This window comes from Zalophus californianus, chromosome 7, assembly GCF_009762305.2.
Source record: "Zalophus californianus isolate mZalCal1 chromosome 7, mZalCal1.pri.v2, whole genome shotgun sequence".
In the NCBI taxonomy this organism is placed as follows: domain Eukaryota; kingdom Metazoa; phylum Chordata; class Mammalia; order Carnivora; family Otariidae; genus Zalophus; species Zalophus californianus.
The window spans coordinates 54,487,501-54,509,037 of NC_045601.1; the positions used below are offsets into that span (position 1 = coordinate 54,487,501).

The window sequence follows — 21,537 nt, forward strand, 5'->3', positions numbered from 1 at the left end:
AGGTGATGTGTGTGCTGAGCTGAGTTACCCACTGGCTCTCACCTGGTTCCTGCATGGCCAGCACTGCATGTCTTCAGGAAGACCTGCCTTGTTAGAAGTGCTGTTGATGAACAAGGAAATACCTTTTTTACTTCATGTAAAGCTGACTGGCCACAAGCAGAAACGAGAACCACAATTATGGCTTTACTAAGTCCCAAGTACTAATCATGCCAACTCACTAGCTCAGACAGTCATCCAACTACCTGGCTCTAAGCAGTGGCTTCACTGGTTGGAACACGTAGGAGTCTGAATATGAAGAACTGCAGGAGGAAGTTATCTGTGGTGAACTTGCTAGATAGGAGCAATAGATGTGGAAATGAAGAAGTGATCAGAGGAAAAATATGTGTGACAAATTGTAAGATACATTTATATCAGAGACTTGTTAGAAGTCCATTCATACCAGAACTTTTCATCTGCTGTGTTGCATGTATTTTTTTAGGACATAATGCTCAGCCTTCCAAAACTGTTCTTATTATTCTAGTCCATACAAATTTCATTTACATATTTACGTAAACAAAGGTTCAAGACTTTACACATCGGCTATATTTGGTTCTGTAGTAAATGATTACTTATCATTACTTATGCAAAGGATACATTTGGGATATGGGGTTCAAATATTTACAGAAATTATAAATACAATGTAAAGAAAAGAACTTTAAACTCAAGAGACCTGCGTTTCACCCCAGCTTGGCCACCAGGTAGCTAGATGCCTTTGGGAAGACCCTCTTGAGATTTCTGAATCCTAATCCCCAGGGCTATACCTGTGGTTCTCAATTAATGACTTTAAAAAGAGGTTGGTTAAAATACAGACTTCTAGGTCCTACTCAAAACCTACCAAATTTCCATTTCTGTAGGTTGGGAGAGGAATCTGTTTTTTTCTCCAGGTGATTTTGATTAGGATATCTAAGCAACACATTTTGAGAAATACTAGACCTCTTCTTTTAAAGGTCCACAAAATTTTTGTTCCATGATTAGGTCAAGTTGAATTTTCAACATCCTTTCCCCAAAAAGAGTCCATCTGCCTTTCATGGACATGGAGACAAAAGAAAATGATTGCAGGATTTCCCATTAGCCTCCCTGGATATCAATAATTTGGTAGTAAGTGGATTACTTAATAGCAATATAGTCATGGTGCCTTAACCATAATTGTCTTTTGCAATGTGGCCAACTCAAGAACAATGATTCACCAGGTCATATTATTGTTAATATTGTATAATATTGTTAATAACACCTTTTTAATAATAATCACAAGCATTCAGATTATCAAAAGTCTTCTGCTAGCTTCCGTATACCAGCAGTACAACAACCATTTCTAAACACTAAGCTTTTAATTGTGGCATAAATATTAAAAATAAAGTCTAAATTATAAAATATTAAATGTAAAGTTATATTTCTAATACATACTTTACACTGTATAAATAGCAATACATAGACAGATTGATCCTTAGAAGCCAGCTTCACCTAGAAACAAGAGTTTGCACAAAACCTTGGGTGATCCTGAAAGAACAAAACTTCGGTGCTCACACCAAACATTCTATTTCAAATCTCAGACATTTTAAATCTGTCAAGGATGTCGTTGACAGCTGGTCTGATTCTACAGAGACACTGATAGAAAATTCTGCATCTGCTAACATGTTTTTAAAACATATCAGAGAATTTGTTTTCTCTATAAAAAGAAGAGTTTCTACAAAATACAATCATACTCCTCCTAGAGTGTCACCTTTGCATCACAAACACAAAAGTCCTCATGGATGCTACTCCTTTTAAAGTGCTATGCCCTAGATGTGGCCAGCAATTAAGCCTGCAATTTTGACTACACTCACTGCACATGGACTGTCAACATGCCTTTTTGCAATGTCCATGGCCTGCCTCCCAGAGCTAAGGCCATTAGGCACTCCGGAGCCTGCCCCTCCCTGGCTGCTATATGCCACTGTGTTTAGAGATAGACAGCAAGTTGCTGCAGCTGAAGACTTCTCCTGGCTTTCCAGGGCACTGCTTCAGGGTCCCTTAGTGGTGTTGCCTTCTCAAAGTGAATGTATATGTACCTTTAGTCGGTGCACCACGGTGCAGTAGTTTGGATGTACTGCTCCGCTGTATGCTGTAGTCAGATCATACAAGCACTACAATGCCCACCCCCACTCAGGACACTGCAGCCTAGGACTGCTGAACTTCCAACCATGGGGGGCTTTCTGGCCAGGAGGAACCTACATCGTTGAGGCAGGAAATGCCAGGGCAACAGTAGCCTACAGGAGCAGCCCTCAACCCATGACTGACAGAACTAAGAGTTCTAACACTACCCCTATTCCTCTCCCCAAGGGATGGCATAGCTCTGACTCCTACAGTGATGTTCAGAATTTCCCATGGGGACTAATCTCCATTTGATCACAGTGGAAACTGGCATGAGAATTAGCCCCTTTACTGGCTGGATTCCCTTCCCTTCCCTGCTTCCCCTTCCTCACTCCCTATAAGTATTTCCTGAATTCCATCTGTACTTGAATCCTTGTCATAGAGTCTGCTTCTGGGACAGCCCACCTAAGACACTGTCTCATGGGGTGTCATCTCCCAAAACAGTCTTTCACTGGATGTGCTTTGTTTGTTTGTTTTTTAAAGTCAACTTTACCCCCAACATGGGGCTTGAACTCACAACCCTGAGATCAAGAGTTGCATGTTCTACTGACTGAGCCAGCCTGGTGCCCCACACTGGATGTGGTTTTTAACATTTAGGATTAGCTGATGCATAACTACTGGATATAACATTTGTTAATGTCCTTCAACCTCCCCAGTAGCAAGTTAGAATCTCTAGTCAAATAGAATATAAAATCTGGAAAGAGACTAATAAATATCATTTCACCCTTCCACTGGTTCATTTTTCATATTTGAGGGGAACTGAGTTCCAAAGAGGTGAAATGATTCACCTAAGGTAACACAATCAGAAAATGGCTGAACAAGGAGAATTTAGATATTTTGGCCACAAGCTCATGGCTGAAGACACTGTTTCAAACCTGTAAAGAAAACAGTATGCTATTTTATTAAATCAAAGCTACATTATGACTACATAGAAGGCAGACATCCTTTTCTACATCTTTTTTTCCCCCTAAATTTTCCTCATTAGGAAAATAGGAGTGTCTACACATATTTCAGTTTAAATTTTATGATCCTAAGCTGAATTAGTAATATGATGATCAAACATAAAGACACAGATGTATTTATCTTAAGAGATTCCTCAAAACAGCATTTATATGTCTATGTCTTCGGGTTACATGTCTAAACTAAATAACTCCTACAGTTTTCTTCTTTTCTCTTTTGCAATTGTTCAAGTGGTACAAGATTTCTACTAAGGGGGGGTTTAAAAACTCTAACTTTGCCAACCTACCTCATGACTTTGATGCCTTTCTACTTTTCACCAATAGACACTCCCATTGAAAAGGGTGGAAAGAACTACTTAGCATTAGAACTAATTCAGTTTCCATATGCATTAGACATTACTGTTTATTGTACTTACATCTTAACCAACTTTGCTAGAAAATTTATAAACTCAAATTTGTGATTTGGAGGACTTCAACAAGAACAAATCTTATGATTGAAGTCCAAATTCGCCCCTCCTACTATAAATGAGGAATCTAAGCCCCAGGGAGGTCAAGTGATTTTACTGAGTTAACACAGATAATAAGTAGACATTCAAGTCTTCAGATTTCTGGTTTAGTTCTTCCCCCAAATGGTTATTATCAACATTCCTTTCTGAAGTCATCTACATTATTGGTACAAAAATCCCAAAGGTTATGAGGCTACAAGAGAAACAGCTACATCACCTGCTCACATGCTCCTCTCTGTGCTAATAAACCATGAAGACAGGTGGCTAGTCCCTCAGCCCTCTGATCCGTCATCAAGCTTTGATGCCTCAGGGAGCTTAGATTGCAGCTAGTCAGGGTTCCTGTCCCATGCCCAAGCCTTGGCTTTGGGGAACCAGAATCTCTTGAGAATTTAATCAGAGACCTTTTCAAATCACAAGTTCCAACAGGAAATTACTCTAGAGGTATTTTTAAATTGTTCAATATTTAAATTTCCTAAATACATTGTGTTCAATGCTACTCAAATTTCCACCTCAGAAATAAAACTGAAAGGTGTGTGCATGTTAGGACCTGAACATGAATAGCTCTGATGGGAAAGGTGTCTGGTGGGTAACAAATACTGGGGTTTTGCTCCACCAAAGTCGTACAAGTCGGGACAGTATCTTTGGTTATCATGCTCCAAACATTGAAATGCCCTAGAGACAACTGTCTTTCAAAAAAACTTAAAATAGGTAAGAGTCAAATTTGGGAATTCAACAGATGGCCATTTGTCACTAGCAAAAATCCACTGTTTTCTACATATAGAATTTTCTTAGAAATGTTACATTCAAATTTTAATATTCATAGTAGTGTGATCTTTAACTAGAATGTATCAGTATCTTACTCTACTAATCAAATATTTCTCAATTTCCTCTTCTACTTCAGTGTCATTTTATGTCATTAACATTACCTAAGTTAAATATTAAAAAGGGAAGAAGAAGAAAGGACATTGCAATAAAGCAGGAAAGCTACAAAACATTTTTTTTCGATTTCTATCTATTCTGTATTGTGGCATTATAACAGAAAGAGCATTGGCTAAAATTCGGGAGTCCTGGGATATTGTCCTGACTCTCATTAAACAACCTAATGCCTCAATTGCTTAACCTGCAAAATGGAGACAATCAAACCTAACTACCTCCCTGAATTCTCTGGGAAACCCACATGAGCTTCTTCTGTGAAATAAGTTGCATCTGTAAGAGAAAGGCAACCTGGTGGCAGTGGCAGGGAGGAAATATGGGTGTGTCTATCCAGCTAAACAATTCCCACAGGCATTTAACGTAGCCGAGAACTCAGGCACGTGGGGGAGAAAGCCAAGAAAGAGGGAGTGATGCAGACCAGCAGCAACAAGACCCACAGAGTCCCCCTCTTCAACCATTGCTTTGTGCAGGGACATGGATGAGGAGGTCCCAGACCAGCTTCCGACCAGAACTCTGGAGATAAGGAGGAATACACAGAGAGGAGATTAAGGTGGAGAAAAGATGGGGAAAAGCAAATATTGCCATGTAGCTACTCACTTCTGAAAAGAGCACTGGAAGAGAGAAAAGTATGTACCAGGCTTTCAGAAAAGAAGCAGTGAGAGCCAGAGATGAGTCAAGGGGTGATGGAGCTCACACTACCTATAGACTCATGGTTCTCACTGCTCTTTCACATTGTTTCAAAGGAGCCTCTCAACAGCTTGGTAGGGGGCCAGGCAGGTTGGTATCATCCCCATTTTGTTGATCAGTACCCTGAGACACAAAGAGCTTGATGATTTGCCCAAAGTCACCTAATTTGTAACTGAGAAATCCAGAATTAAAACCCAAGCTCTCTCATTTCTATTGCCAATAGGTTTTTGTTTTTTTCTTTTCTGCTATCACTGGTCATTGGTAAATGGTGAGAATTTTATATGTTGAATTTTAAGTGAATTATCCTCATTTTATACCTGCAGTAGAATACACTCATAATAATTCACATTTTTAAGAGCATGAAAAATAATCTGAATATCAGATCAACAAAAACATTTCCAAAGATAGATAAAATTTACTTAAAAACAAAACAAGAGCTAGGCCTTTTAAGCAATCCAGTGAGTCCTTGGATAAGCCTCAATACTCTATCAGTCAGAGATCCTGTCAGTGATGACCCAGTAAACGTAGAAAACATTATCATTTGATTTAAATGACCTGTGAAGTGTTAACAACCCCTAGTTGCTTTGACTGCTTTGGCATTTATTCTGGAAAATTATAGACTTTGATATCTGGAACTGAAGCAGAAGTGAATGAAGTTAACTATTTGCTATGTGATTTTTATTTTTCATTTAAATACTAAGGAAAAGTTATCACTCACATATGGAGGAATGCCCCAAACATGGTAGTATCCATTCAGCTCACAAAATCCTGATCGTGCTTTCTATAAGGAAGAGGTTCTCAGCAAATGTGTAAGTGAGGAATATATATAAATGGATATTGAGGATTGTACATATGAATATGCAAACTGCCAAGAACAGGACAAGGGGTTCGCCACAATGAAAAGAGCAATGAAACAATTGAACCAATAATATTCAAATGAAACCAAACTGTAAACGTTTGGCAGCTAAGGTATCCTCCTTATCTTTGAAGTACAGGTGTCTTGCACAGCTGCACGGAAAGAGTTTATTGCTCCCTTCCCTCTGTTCCCCGCAGAAATTTATGTATATCTCTATGAGAGTACTTTAATCCAATCTATGGCCATTATTCACTAATACCAGCTCAGACCTGACCTAACTTAACTCCCCTACCCAATACTGAATGGTCTTTAAACTCCTGCAGTATAAAAACTCAAACACAAAATAAAATACAAAGAGCATACCCCTTAGATTTAGATGATGTCAGTCAGTCAGAATCCCAGCAGGAAACAGACGGCACACACCAAAGAGATGACCCAGAAGTGTTTAAAGAATTGACAGTTTACAAGATGTGGGCAGGCGAGGGGACATCAGTAGGAATAATGGAGGGCAGTCTGGGCTCTCAACAGCAGGAAGCCTACCACCCCTGAATGCAGAGGCAAGAGGCTGGAACTGGCAAGATCTGAGCTGTAGAAGTCCACCCATCAGAGGCTGTAGCCTTCAATGGCAGAAGGAAACCTCCACCACACTCCCATGTAAACTCCTGCTCCTGTCCTCTTCTCTAAGGCCTCCCATTGCCTGAACCAAATTGGAAACCAGACGGCAAGAGAGCATGGTTCATGCAGTTTCTAAGTACAGTTCAAAGGAGCACAGAGGAGGGTGAAGAGTGGATCTGAAAGGGCAGACAGAGAATATCAAGAGGCTGAGGTTGCCCACAGGGCTGTTCACTGAAGTAGTATTTATAATAGTGAAAAATCAGGAAGAACCTAAATGTCCATTAAGAGGGGCATTTTACATACTTTAATGAGGTGAGAAAATGCTAATGATAATGCTAAGTGAAAACTAAAGCAGGAGACAAAAGGCACCTAAATTGCTGTCTTTGTGATATCATCTTTAGGGCTAATTTGTATGAAAATATGCACAGAAAAAGAACAGAATGTTAATAATGTTATTCACAGATAGTGAGATTATGGATTATTATAACTATATGTTAAAGCTGCCAAAATAGCTAAGGCAGTTGTAGACTACTACATCAATCAATAAAATGAGAATGTCAGTTATAAAAGAACAGTGCCTCAGAATGTTCACTGTTCTGAGCACTTCCTTAGAACGGGACAGGACATTTTAAAAGTGGCATCAGGGGAGCCTGGGTGGCTCAGTTGGTTAAGCGTCTGACTCTTGATTTTGGCTCAGGTCGTGATCTCAGGGTTGTGGGATCCAGCCCCATGCTGGGCCCCTCACTCAGTGGGGAGTCTGCTGGAGATTCTTTCTCTCCCTCTGCCTCTTCCTACCCACCCCACCCCCACTCGCGCACTCTCTCTCTCTCTAAAATAAATAAATCTTTAAAAATTTAAAAAAATAAAATAAAAATAAAAATGGCATCAACGAATCAAACCTCTTCAGGGAAGGTAAAGTGGTACTTTGGGGCCTGAAATCCAACTCATGTGAGGAACATGATAATAAATTGGGCACGTTTCTTTATTACTTTCCATATTTCATATCATACTTTCTCATTTCCCCCAGCACCTGTTTAAACAAGGTATATAGAGATATATAGAGAGATCTGTATAATAATCACTCTAACCACTAAAAAGATTATGTCTCCCCCCATATATCATTTAAAATAAGAACAATTCTAAATCTTAAAACAAAATTTAAATATCTTGAAATGGCATTAATCTCCAGGCATATTTTGGATTTTTTCTCTCTCTCATCCCTGCTTTGCTGATGTTGTAAACACATGCTTACTTTAACAAGTAGGTCATCTAGCACAGAATACAGATTCAGATCTTCCTCAATTTATGATGGGGCCACATCCTGATAAACCCATCATGAGTTGAAAATATCGTATCAGAAATGCATTTAATAAACCTAACCTACCGAACATCACAACTTAGCCTAGACTACCTTAAACATGCTCAGAATACTTACGTTAACCAAAATCATCTAACAATAGAAAGCCTATTTTATAATCAAGTTTTGAATGTGTCGTGTAATTTATGGAATACTGTGCTGAAAGTGAAAAACAGAATGGCTCTATGTGTCTGGAATGGTTGTAAGTGTATGGGTTGTGAGCACGTGGCTGACTGGGGGACTACAGCTGCCCAGCATCATGAGAGATGCTGATATCACACCGCATACTGCTAGCCCAGAAAAGATCCAAATTCACAATCTGAAATACAGTTCCTACTCAATGCACATTACTTTCACACCATAGTAAAATTGAAAAATCATAAGTCAGAAAATCATAAGTGAACCATTCATTGTGAATAGGAGGCCATCTGTATAAATAAAGTACTTTAGTGTTAGAATGTGTGTGTGTGTACAAATATAAATATAACCATCGACATAGAGATTTTACATACCCTAGCCAGTGTATCCGTGATAGTATTGAGAGCTGTGAAGGATTATAAATTCTCCAACCCCTGTGAGGTTGAGCCCCCTGTATCTCTCAGCCTCCTTCTTGTACCTCTTTGAATATTTTCTCTTCTTTCTTATTAGAACAGTAAGTGTGGAAACTTTTTATTATTTTAATGGTGAACATTGCAGCTTCTCTAAAAGACAGGATAGTGGGACTCAGTTCCCAAGAAGAGAGCCTGAACTGGTTTGCCAGGCCACACCACACGGCCTCCCACACAGCAGGTGTCCAGAGTGTTTGTTTAATAAATTAATTACATTGGTGCAGTTTCACACTCACATTTACTTACCTTCCTGAGGTTGAAAAACACAGTCGCTAAAGACATACATCAAGACTGCTTTTGAGAGAGGTAACATCTGCTATGTTACCTGAGTCATGAATGAAAGAAGCAAACCTGATGTTTCAATTGCCATTATCACTGAATAATTGTTTTTAAAATTAGAGAAAGCCTACAATAAGCAGAACTGTGGTTTAAGATAAAGTAGTCAATTTTCAGCTGTACTCTAGAAATTGAGCAGTACTCACGACTATCATAATTTATGCCAGAGCATGTTTTTAGTATAGCAAAATGGAAAAGAAACTTACTCTCTTTTATGACCTACTGTGAGTTAATTCTGTGCATTTAATAATACTCATAGAAATTAATGAGCTTTCTTAAATATAATTTTTTAGATCCCTCAAATACATAAAAGTTAAAATAATATTCAATTTTCAGAGAAATGGGCACTAACGACAAACTTACTATTTCCTAAAAGACAAAGGGTATTTAAAGGATTTTCATAATCCTTTTACTTCAAACTTTGTAGATCTACGTCTTTCAAGCCAACAGTATCTCCTATAAATTTGGAGTTTGGGTCACCAGCAATTTCTTCCCTCTTTTAGGGCTGTGATTAACTTCTATGAAGAGTGAAAAAATCCTCAACATTTTTTTTTAACAAGATTTTATTTATTTGACAGAGAGAGATAAAGAGCAGGAACACAAGCAGGGGGAGTGGGAGAGGGAGAAGTAGGCTTCCCACGGAGCAGGGAGCCTGACTTGGGGCTCGATCCCAGGACCCTGGGATCATGACCTGAGCCGAAGACAGACACTTAACGACTGAACCACCCAGGCGCCCCCTCAACATTTTCGCCTTAGATTTCTTTACATACTCTGTGAATCATGCCAGCAACAGGTAGTAAAACTCTGGCTTGTAGAACAGATTGGAAATCAGGAGCAACAAGTTTAGTTAACACTTCAGGGATTGAGTCACTGATTCTTGGCAGAATTATCTCAAGTCAAGGGTTCCCAGGAAAACAAGGGTGCCCCACTGACTTCCCAACACATATGAATTCTTCATTCTCGGATACTCCCCTTCTCTACAGTGGGGCAAGCATTTCAAGGAGAATGCTTCTTTCCTGTTTTTGTTTGTTTGTTTTTGTTTTGAGAGAGAGAGAGTGTGTGTGTATGTGTGTAATGTGCAAGAGAGAGTGGGGGGGGAGGGGCAGAGGGAGAGGAAGAGATAGAATCCCAAGCAGACTCCATGCTCAGCGGTGCAGAGCCTGATGCAGGGCTCCGTCTCACAACCCTTGGATCATGACCTGAGCTGAAATCAAGTGTCAGACCTTTAACTGACTGAGCCACCCAGGCGCCCTTCTTTCCTGGTTTTTGAAAGGATGATAGCTCTGAGAGCAAGTGGATAACTACATTTGTATTGGATACTTCCATTCTTTAGCTAACTACCTACCATACACACGCGCGCACACACACACACACACACACACACACACACACACACCTGCACCCTCTATCAACTACTCATTCAGGAAGCCTTAGTTTTCTCATGGTTTGGAGAAAATATTACCAGCTTTGGAATTGGAAAGACCTGGTTTCAAATACTGCTCTGGCATTTACAAACACTATCAGACTCAGTTTTCTCAGTTGTAAATATGGGAGAAAAATTACCTACCTAGCAGAGCTATTATGAAGATTAAATGAGATGCACTGAATATGAAAGCAACTGTCACATAATAGGTACTCAGTTCATTAGTGCCCTTTGTCCTATTTATTCTTGACAAAAGTTTTCTTGTGTTTACTCAACTGACAGGAGAGGTGAGGAATTAGGAGGCTGAAAAGAATTTTCCTTGCCCATTCCCCCATGCCAGATCCACTTTCCTCAGAAAACATGCCCTCCTCTTTGCCCCTGAAAAACAAAACATGCCTAAACCCAATTGGCTGTCACTTTTGCTGTTTGTTGATCGTTTACTGAGTGACACTAAGATAAAAATTGGTACTCCTCTTTGTTTAACATCAAGCTTTGTAAATTTGTGGGTTTGTAAGCAGGGTCTGTTTTCATACAGAGAAAAGCAACCAGGAAACCTGTCCTGAGCAAGGAAGTTGATGCATAAATTCCTGAAGGGCTTTTCTGAAGGAAGAAACCACATGATGATGAAAGAACCAAAGCCTTAATGCATCTTCGGCAGTTATCACCTAGATCTGGGGCTTGTTGTCCCCTTATGAGTATAAAAAAAAGCTTTTAATAAAAGTGAAATAACAAGGAAGTGTACAATTAATTGCCAGCAATGTACCGGCTACTAAGATTTCAAAGTACTTGAAACTTCTCACATGGTGAAATTAGGACAATCACAAAATCCCAATTGGTAAAAGTAAAAAATTGAGCAAATGCCAGATATTCAGTCATACTTTACTTTTATCTTGAAAAAATCCAAAATCTAGTGACTAGCTTGTTTAAACATGTTTACTGACACATATAGGAATACAAATGCCTCTTGTTTCAATCCAAGATATGCTCCAATGAAGGACTCCTAATCAATAATCAAATCTCTTCCAGACAAAATTGTTTTGGGGAGCTAATATTAAAAGAGAAGAGTTTTGTAATCCCACCTTTGAAGCAACTACATTGTCTTGTTTTGCAGACAATAACAACCTCTTAGTTCGTGGGAGCTACACAGTGGAAGAGCAAGCCAACATTTGCAAGGTGGTAGAGCCAAGAATGGCTGGTGATGCCTGGGGGAGCCTCCACTGCACAGGCTTGAAAAGGGCCAGGCCAGTTCTTAGGTTTGCACATGGGAGTCATGATAAAGGAGGTACTGTATTTCCACATGAATGTCAACAGTTTGCTTCGATTGTCATGTCTTTCTCAGACGAGATCAGGCGTGTTCAGGGTGATATGGCCGTAGACTGTCATATCTTTTCCAAACAGCAGATGCAAAAATAATCAAGCTGTACTTTCATAGGATATTTATGAATCTGTCAGTATTATCAAAATATTTAAATGACAAATTATAAATAAAGTACATTACATGTCATAGCAGCAGCATTACTTCAAGCCCTGTAAAGGGAGTTCTTGCATGAGTACAATATGGATAGACCCTATAATTTCAAATTGACATTTTGTCATTATAAAATATGGCTGTGCAAGTTTAACAATTTTTTGATCTCTGAAACTAATAATACACTGTATGTTAATTAATTGAATTTAAATAAAATTAAATAAAATCTAAAAAAATTTTTGAAAACATGAATTCAGTTATTTTTAGTGGGGTGTTTTTTGTTTTTGTTTTTTGGTTTTGGTTTTTTTTGGGGGGGTAGTGGATAAAATACTAGTTATAGCAGAAACTCTGAAAGCATTCAATATGTCAGTAACCAGACTATAGTGTATACAGTGGCTAAATAGCTAGTAACTCAATCTTGCGATCAGACAATCTCATAGTTGTTGGCTTATGAAACGGGGGGGAAGATTTCCGGGAGAATAGTCACCAGGAAGTTAGATGAATCAGCTGGGCTCCTGTCAAAGGTGGGTCTAGGCCAGGAGCAGGGAGGCACAGTCTATAATCCAAGAGAACCAAAAAGAACAGCTGCTCTGAAATCAGAAAACCTGTTTTAGTCCCACTTCCTTCATCCGCATGGCATTCTTGGAACTTCAGTCTCCTCACCTATAAAATGAGGGCATGGGCTTATTGCATAGAGCCATTATGAGCCTCAAGTGGGATAAAATATCAGCAATAGTTTATAATTCTTGAAGTGTAAAGCCAACATAAGGTAAAACATATATTCAATGTCAGGGACTCGTCAATGATAAATCAGGAACTAAAACCAAATGATTCAAGCAGCAGGACTTCTAGAGACCTAAAGTTAGAACTGCTCCTAGCAGCTCTGCTTGAAGAATTCTGATATCCCCACTGAGCCTGGGTAGCAACTGCAAAGTCTGAGGGCCACCCGTCTTCCATTCGACTGCCTGTGCCAAGACTTTGGGAGAGGAAGGAGGGTATACAAACTAGGCCTACATCTTGGTTATGTTGTTTCCTGACAAAGGTTGGGCAGAAGCCCCAAATACAGGATCTAGACACATTACTTTTGCATTACATACACTTTAGAATTTCTCTTTAAAATAGTTTTTTCTTCTAAAATTTTAATGTATTTATATTTCTATGAATTTACATATTTTTCTCTCCACTACTTAACACAAAAATTGTCTAGTACCAAAAATTAACTTGATTTCCTATATATGTTATAATTTCTCATTGTGAAACTGAAGACCTAAATATACTCATTGTGGGAATATAAAGAAGGCAGCATTAACCACAGGGATTTCAATTTGTAGTGATTAACTGCAAGACTCAAGACCACAAGGTAGAGAATCCCAGCCCCGACCTTATGAGCTCTGTAACATTGGCTAAATTACCATACCCCCAGTGTGCCTCATTTTTTCTCAAAATGGGGATAATAATAGTACGTACCTACCTCCAAGAGATGTTATGAATTAACTGCAGTGAGTTAATATTTGTAAAGCGCTTAGAACAGTGTCTGATATATACTGTGTATATTAAATAAACTGCATCTTTCCGTCAAATCTTAATGGAAGATAATGTTTTCACATACGTGGTCTGAAGTTATTATTATAAACTAAATGCTTCCTCTCATTCCTTATCTTATTTAGCATATGTTATTTTGTCTCTTGACCCCAATCACAAGATAAAGAACTATCCAACTAGGGAACCCAAAGAACTATTGGGAGCTTATGCCACTCCTTATTAACTAATTTGAAAAAAAATAGGTGTATTACATGTGGTGTCTTTATGTACCTGTTGGCCAAATCTCTTATACAAGCTGTTGATATTAATTTCAGGATACCATAACCCTAATTTCTAATAAATGAGACTCAGTTAGGATTGGTGGTTTGAAATGGTACATGACAATAATAAATACGGACAACCGCCAACTTTCTTTACCACAGAATATTTTGCCAAGCTTAACAGCGACTTACTTTTACTTGTTTAACTGCCATCATGGGAAGGTAAAAAACAAAAGGCACTTGTTAATTCTGTGTTTCCTTTTTCTGAGTTAGCTACAGGTTTAGCCTGCGCTCATCTTGTCTATAACTTGTTGATGAGAGAAACTGGGGACACCACAATGGACTTTGGATTCTCTGAGTCACTTGTATGTCCTTGGGGTCTCATGGCACTTTGTCAAAATGCTCCCTTGTGATGAAGGGTCTCTGTCACTGCTTCATTTCCACTGAACATGCCCATCCAGGAGATGCTCAGTGCTGTAAAGACAGCACTAAGCAAGTGCTCATTCTCTAGAATGAAGATTTCTCATAAATCTGAATCCTTGGAGGGATTTTGATGAGGCATTTGAGTCAACCCAATGCAGCTATATTTTAAGGGAACTACAAATGAGCTAATGAAACCCAACTGACTTGTTTTTCTTACCAAATCCCACAAATATCAGACATTCATACATACTTTGTCTTGAAAACTTGCTTTGGAACAAGGTATTGAATTCAAATCTATCCTAGGTAAAAGCTGAGAATTCATTTTTCTGAAGTGAATGCATGCAAAGAGACCTGTGGGATGTGCCTGGCAATTTGGTATGAAAATAAAGATAAGTTGTTTTTAAGGAAGAACACCTTGCTTTGAGAAGATAGGCAATGCTGGACTCTCCTTGAAAGAGACTCCAGAATCTCTGACAAAGATTGAGTAGACATCAAGTTAGCTCTCTGGATTTGTAAATCTATTTAAAGAATGTTAAGAACCACTTATTTTCAGTCTATAATTTTAGAATGTCAACATCATGTTTACTTAGAATTTCAGCTAAGGTTTTCAAATGAGTATGTCACATTCCAAGCCCAGTCTTTCTTCATAGGTGTCAAAATATGACAGAAGAGCTGAAATATTATGGTCTCAGGCTCTAGATATTTTAAGGAACAGCAGAAAATTATTTAGGCATAATCCCAAATACATGATTCTCTTTGACTTAAATGCTACTGCAAAGATAAAAGTTTCCATGGGCACTGGATATAATTTAAGATGATTATAACCTCAAGAAGGTTTGGAACCTTTGATCATCTTCATATCAGAGAACAAAATTTCTCATTAATTATTCAATATGAGTAAAACTTCTTCATCACAAAAAAACTTCTGCTTCCTCAAGATAATCCTTCTTCTGACCTCAATACATTTCATCAAGTCTTCTATTTCTGCACTTCATGCATCATATGCTACTTTCTTCATTTTCAGCTGTATGCTCCACACTCCACTAGTGTGCAAATTCCTTAGGAGCGGGGATCATCTCTGATTTTATTGTTCTATTTCCCAGTGCCTAATACAGAATAAGGGCTCTCTGTTTATTGATCATAAGAAACTTCTCTAAAATTGGACTGATAAACATTTCAATAAGAACATCCAGAAAGGAATTTGTGCCATAGAATAATCTATTATTAATCCTAGAAAAATGATTCTACAGGTCAGATTGCATTGCTTTTCATGAACTAGATCTCTAAAATCTTCTGTACAGTAAGTACAACATGAAATATAGATTAAGCAATTATTTGATAAAGTTTTCAAGATAAACAGAAATATACAATTTAAGATTCAAATGGTCTTACCAGAAACAATTTTTTTTAATAAATAATTTTTTTCTGCATGGACATTCCTGAAACACAACTGACCCACTAGGTGAACTCAAACTTTAAGACAGGTAAGTCTTTTCAATATTCATAGTAAGATGGACATTTTGAATGAATATTGGGAGTTAGAAAGTGAATTTCAATATCTAATATCTTTGCTGCATTGCTTTAATCATAGGCAAATAGTAAAGCTGTGATTTACTGTCTCATCCTTACAAATAAGATTTATAATTAAAAGCTAAAGAAGAAAAAAGAAGGGGCACCTGGGTGCCCTCGGGTTGTGATCTTGGGGCTGTGAGATCAAGCCCCGCATTGGGCTCTGTGCTCAGCCCAGAGTCTGCTAGGGACTCTCTCTCCCTCTCCCTTTGCCCCTCCCCTCCCCCCCGCCCCATGCTCGTGTGTGCACTCTCTCTCTCTCTCACATGAATAGATAAATCTTTTTTAAAAAGAAGAAGAAAAAAGAAGCGAACCCAAGCCCAGAAGTTCTAAAGGTCTCCAAGAGCGTGTACATCACTTGCATATGGACTAAGAAGATCATGACCGAAAGTGTAGAAAGAGGGGGTGAGTAGTGATACAATGACAGAGGGAAGCAGCAAAGAATAGCCTACACCGAACTCAGACTCCAAAATCACTTCAGGAGAAACTCCTCTAGCTTCAAGTAGAAAGCTGAACTTCCGCTTCCTCAGTCCTACATATTAAGACTTTTAAGTCACTGAATGCATAAAGGGCCACCCTTCAATAGATGAACAGGCACATCCAGATACTCTAAGGTATTTCAGGGCTTGACAGACCTGGTTACAACTTCTGGGCTCCTGAAGTGGCTTGACTCCACTTACAATGTAAAAGTGTATCTATTCAAGCCGTCACAACTGCTATGAAGACAGGAACCGCAGGTGTCACGTCCCTGTCCCTCCTGCCTCCCTCACCTTTCATCTCTCCAGCACCGGCTTTGGGCGAGGCTCGGCACCAGGTGTTTTGCGTGTGACATCTAATCCTCCTAGAGCCCCGTGAGGGGAGTGCCGCGTCTCCTTTCTACAGGGGGAGGAAGTCAAGGCTTAAGGAAACTTGGATCAAATGGTGGAGGCAGATTTGAAACTGAGTGTGTCCAACACCACCGTCTGTGCCTTTTTCACTGCGGCCTGATGTCAGAACTCCTATTTATTGGGCATCTGTTCTCTTCCAGGCACGACGCTGATTGTTTTAAATATATAAGTCTCAAAAACAATGCTTAGAGGTGGGTGTCAGATCATTAAACTGAAGTAACCTCCCAAGAAGCTCACGGCTAGTAAATGACAGAGCTCAAGTTTAAATTCCCGGTTTATCAGTGGTGAAATAAAACCTAAAATTTCAAACTCTTGCCTTTGACAAAAGATAAGAAAAATAACCCAGTGTTAACCGGCTTAGATGTAACATTAGATAAAACCAAACTAGACTTATCTAGCTATGTCCTTTATGTTAGAAAATAATTCAACCTGTTCAGAGTCCTAAACACTAGACCAGCCACACAAGACTGAAAACTAGAATCAATTTTAAGTCATAAAGACTAACACTCTACAGATCCAGAATGCTTTCAAATAACATTTTAAACAACTGTTCTTTTTCTGAAGGAAAAAGTTTATCCTCACAACATTCTAGTGATATACACAGGGAGTAAGTTCTTTTCCTTTGAGAGAAGGGAAAGGTCCACTGCAGTACAGAAAAACAGGACTGTGTACAGGGCAGAAACTTGAGCCTGCAAACCCTGACTTGAAGGTAGGTCTCTGCCCACCCAGTGAGGATACTCTGCCCTCCGGCACTGGCTGCATTTTTCCACCAAAGGAAATGGGATTTTCCGAGTATTACAAGGCTCCCCACCACTTGGGTTTGGCTCTCTGGCAGAGAACACTAATGCTTGCTTTCTAGGTTTGGGATTCAGTTTAGTTTGAGGGTAATCATTTTCACTTCACTGCACTGACCTTTAGTTAAGAGCTCCATAAGGGAATATATAAAAGGAAGCACCATTTCCATCATATAGCAGAAAATAAACACATGAAATTACTACTAAAAAGGAGGTGTAGGCAAGATACTAGTGAGAAAAAAGGGAAACAACCTCCCACTTACTAGCACTGACAATATGCCAGTCACTGTTCTGAGCATTCGATGTGCGTTAACTTGTTTATTTTTGTAACAACTCTTATTATGCCCCTTTTATGGATGAGAAAACTGAAGCACAAAAAGGTTAATAACTTGCCCAGGATGACATGGCTGTTACGGTAAGTAGATGAACAGGGATTTAAACCCAGATAGAGAATCTCTCCTCTGAATAAACTGTTTAAAAAATGGAGTATGGGGCGCCTGGGTGGCTCAGTCGGTTAAGCATCTGCCTTTGGCTCAGGTCATGATCGAGCCCCGCATCAGGCTCCCTGCTTGGTGGGAAGCCTGCTTCTCCCTCTCCCTCTGCCCCTGCTTGTGTTCCCTCTCTCACTGTGTCTCTTTCTGTCAAATAAATAAATAAAATCTTTAAAAAAATAAAAAATAAAAAATGGAGTATAATTCAAAACATCATAAATAATTGCCACTATTGGCTACTAAGGCAAGTCAGGCCACAGCTCCCAATGCCCAAACTGTGTCCTCTCCCCTGGGCCCCCTGGTGGCAAGAGATTAATGGACTACACAGGAGACTGGCTGCCGAGGAGGGCAACAGCTCTCTTTCTATGAAAAATAACATATTAACACGTTTACCAAGACCAAGCTGAAAAAAATCATAAGGGTCAATTTTAGGAAGAGAGGCAGCCAGTGTTCAAATTATTTTACATAAAGAAAGAAAATGACCCTCATTGATTTTTAGAACATCTACACTGAAAGCTGCAAATATTTGCAGAATACAGAAATCTGACCTCAGTAAACTTTAAACCATCATTGGAGTGGTAAGCTCTTCCAGGAAGAGAAGCATTCCGCCCCCCCATCCAACCCTATTTCTTTCTATTTCTTCCATTAGATCATTTACAATGATGATGATGATAATGACAATGATTTTACATTTACTGAGTTTCTACTTTGTGCCCAGAAGTCTGATAAAAGTTTTACATTTAAAGCAATAAACTACCATTTGATACAACAGCTCTACAGAGTCAATATTACTGTTTTCCCCATTTTTGAAATGAAGAAACGGAGACTCAGAAAGGTGAAGTAACTTGCCCAAGGTCACACAGCCAGGATATAAATTCATCTTTTGTTTGCTCTAAAACCCCATAGTATTAATGGTATATGCCCAGCAAAAACATGTGGCCACCCAACGGGTCCGCTCCTCACACAGAGACAAAGACCACAGCGAGCGCGCCACACCTCCTTCCACCACCTCAAGTCCCGGACAGAAGTGAATGGACACAGTCAGACGGTTCAAGAGAGCCACACTGGTCAAGGTGGACCAGAAACCTAACTGTGCTTTAGCCACGCTCTTTAGACTAGAAACAGGTACACTGTCTCAGAAGTAAACAAAATATTTAGGAAGATGATCTAACTAGGAAAACATCCCAAAGACAGACCAGTATGCTTAGTTTTCAGAACATTTGTTAGTACAAAGTTCATCACGGTTCCGAAGGAAAGAAGAGTGCTTCAAGACTGAACAAAAATACAAGATACTTGAGGAGAGAAGCAAAAGTTCCTATTTTAAGTTTTAGTCTAAAATTTACTTGGATTTGAATACATTGTCTATAACTGTGTATGATTACGTTTTGATAGACAGGAAATGATGGGGGTATGTCAGATAAAAAAAAACCATCAAGGAAGTGTTTAAAATATTTACAGAGGTAATAGGAAAAATACTTCAGTGAAGAGTACATCATTATTAAGTAACATTTTTTAAAAGAAATTTCAATTGGGGACACCTGGGTGTCTCAATCAGTTAAGCGTCAATACGTCTTGGGGTGGTGGGAATGGAGCCCCGTGAGGGCGGGTTCCACACTCATTGGGGAGTCTGCTTCTCTCCCTGTCCCTCTACCCTTTCCCCCACTCATGCTCTCTCCCTCTCTCTCTCTAAAATAAATGGAAAATAAATAATAAAATAAATGGATAAATCTTTTTTAAAAAGGAAATTTCAATTGGTGATTAAGCACAGTTAAGTCTTTGAATAGATAAAAGTATGTTCTATTATGACCAATTATTACCATGGATGACAAAAATATGAGAAAAAAAATGCCTTCTTTCGTAGCACTCCTCTTCCATCCCCTCAAACATACTCGGACCATCCTGAACCACTTGTGTTTCTCAGGAAGTGCCATGCTCTTCCCAGTGTTGGTGATGCTCATAGTGCAATCTCAACCTGGAAGTCATTGCTCCTCCCCTTTTCTGACTAAACTACTTCAGCCTTCCTCCTCCAGGAAGCCTTCCTGGATCCCCACCTCTGTGCTAACATCTGTTGTAGGATTCATCCCACTCTTTACTTTTTGGTCTCCACGGGAAACTAAGAATTCTTTGATTACAGGGACCATGTTCATTGTTTTTTATATCCCAACACTTAGTGAAGATGCCCAATAAAATTTTACTAAGTAAATGCAAATATATTGCAGAATTAAGACTCTTTTAGAAATAAAAGGAAAATATATCTAAAATGCAAATTTTGCACTATTTTATTCTGGGCCTCAGAGTTCATAAGGGTGTATTTTAAAAATACGTACAGCAGGAATTACTGGATATTGCCAACTGCCTTTCATTAAAAATATTTTATACTTCCAAACCACATAAATAGATGGGTACTTTAAACTGATTATTGTTCAATGAATGTATCTGTTCAGCTAGTATAACTGAATAATACGAAGTTTTGATAAAAATTTAAAAAGCACAATGGCAATCACATTCTTAATAACTAGGGGCTGCCTAGTGTTGCCTAGTTCTGACACTGGTTCCAATGGGGACAAGCCATTCACCTTTTGGTTTCAGGTTCTCCCCCGTAAAATGGGGGTAACCATCCCTGCCACTTCCTCCTCCTTGCGGATCCTGTGAGGTCAGTGGAGATCTGTAAGAGTGGAGATCTTCACAATAAAGGCACCATTGTCCAAAGTACTGTATAATTCCAAGGTAGCGTTCCTATCATTCATTATGGCAATAATCCTTCACTACCCTCCTGCTCTCCTTAGCAGGTTGGTGTAGATACAACTCTTGCCTAAAGTCTTTGCCAGTCAAAGTAAAAGCCACATGGGTGGTTCCTCTCGCTGGTGCTTGGCCTGAGCCAGATGCCACAAGGAACCCGAGACCACGAGGAACCCGCAGGGGCCAAGTCTGTGCCCTCTGGACCCTGGTAACACTCCTGCGGGGGGGGAAACGCGCCCCGGGCCCTTCCCCTCCTCCGAGTGCGGTCGAGCGCGGCGGACCGCGGACGGTGGAGAGGATTCGGGGTCAGCAGAGCTGGGGATAGATGAGGGGAGGGAAGGGGAGACTCGAAGGCTCGGGCGAGGAGCTTACCTGGCCTCGCAGAGGGGCTCCGGGGGCGGGTGCGGAACGAACACCCCACAGTCAGACGGCAGAGGCTGCTGCTTCTTCTTGGAGCGCCAGATGTGGAAAGGGGTGTGTTTCTTGGGGGTCCTGGACGGACTGGACTCCGCGTGGTCGCCCTGAGGTGGCGGCGACAGTGGCATCTTCTTGACCGCCTCCTCCGCCGCCGCCCGGCCCTTGTGGAAGAACATACCTGGGCGCCAGCTCGCCCGCCTTTCCAGCGCGCCGTCGGACCCCGCCCCCTCGTCGCGGGTGCGGGGGACGGCGGAGGGTTAGAGGACGAGGACAGAGCCGGAGCGCGAGCAGCAGAGGAGCTCGAGCCCTCTGGGCGCAGGCGACTGCCTGGCCGTGGCGCAGCGCCCCCACGCGGCGAGGGAGGCACCAGGCGCGAGCCCAGGTGAGGCGTGCGCGCCCGGCGCCGCAGGTAGAGCCGACACGCCCCCGGTCCCCGGTCTGGGTACGTGCGGCGGCCGCGGGGCAGCGACGCCTTCTGGACGCCCTCGGAACTGCGTCTCC

The 21,537-nt window shown here is 40.3% G+C and overlaps 1 protein-coding gene across 1 annotated transcript in view; it reads right to left on the reverse strand.

Annotated features, from left to right (window-relative positions):
* CRYBG1 (crystallin beta-gamma domain containing 1) overlaps positions 1 to 21,200 on the reverse strand; it is a 197,910-nt gene extending 176,710 nt beyond the window's left edge. The window contains exon 1 of the mRNA XM_027601951.2: positions 20,992 to 21,200. Coding sequence (XP_027457752.2) covers positions 20,992 to 21,164 — 173 coding nt within the window. The 5' untranslated portion in view covers positions 21,165 to 21,200. The remainder of the gene's footprint in view (positions 1 to 20,991) is intronic.
* Positions 21,201 to 21,537: the final 337 nt, after the last annotated feature.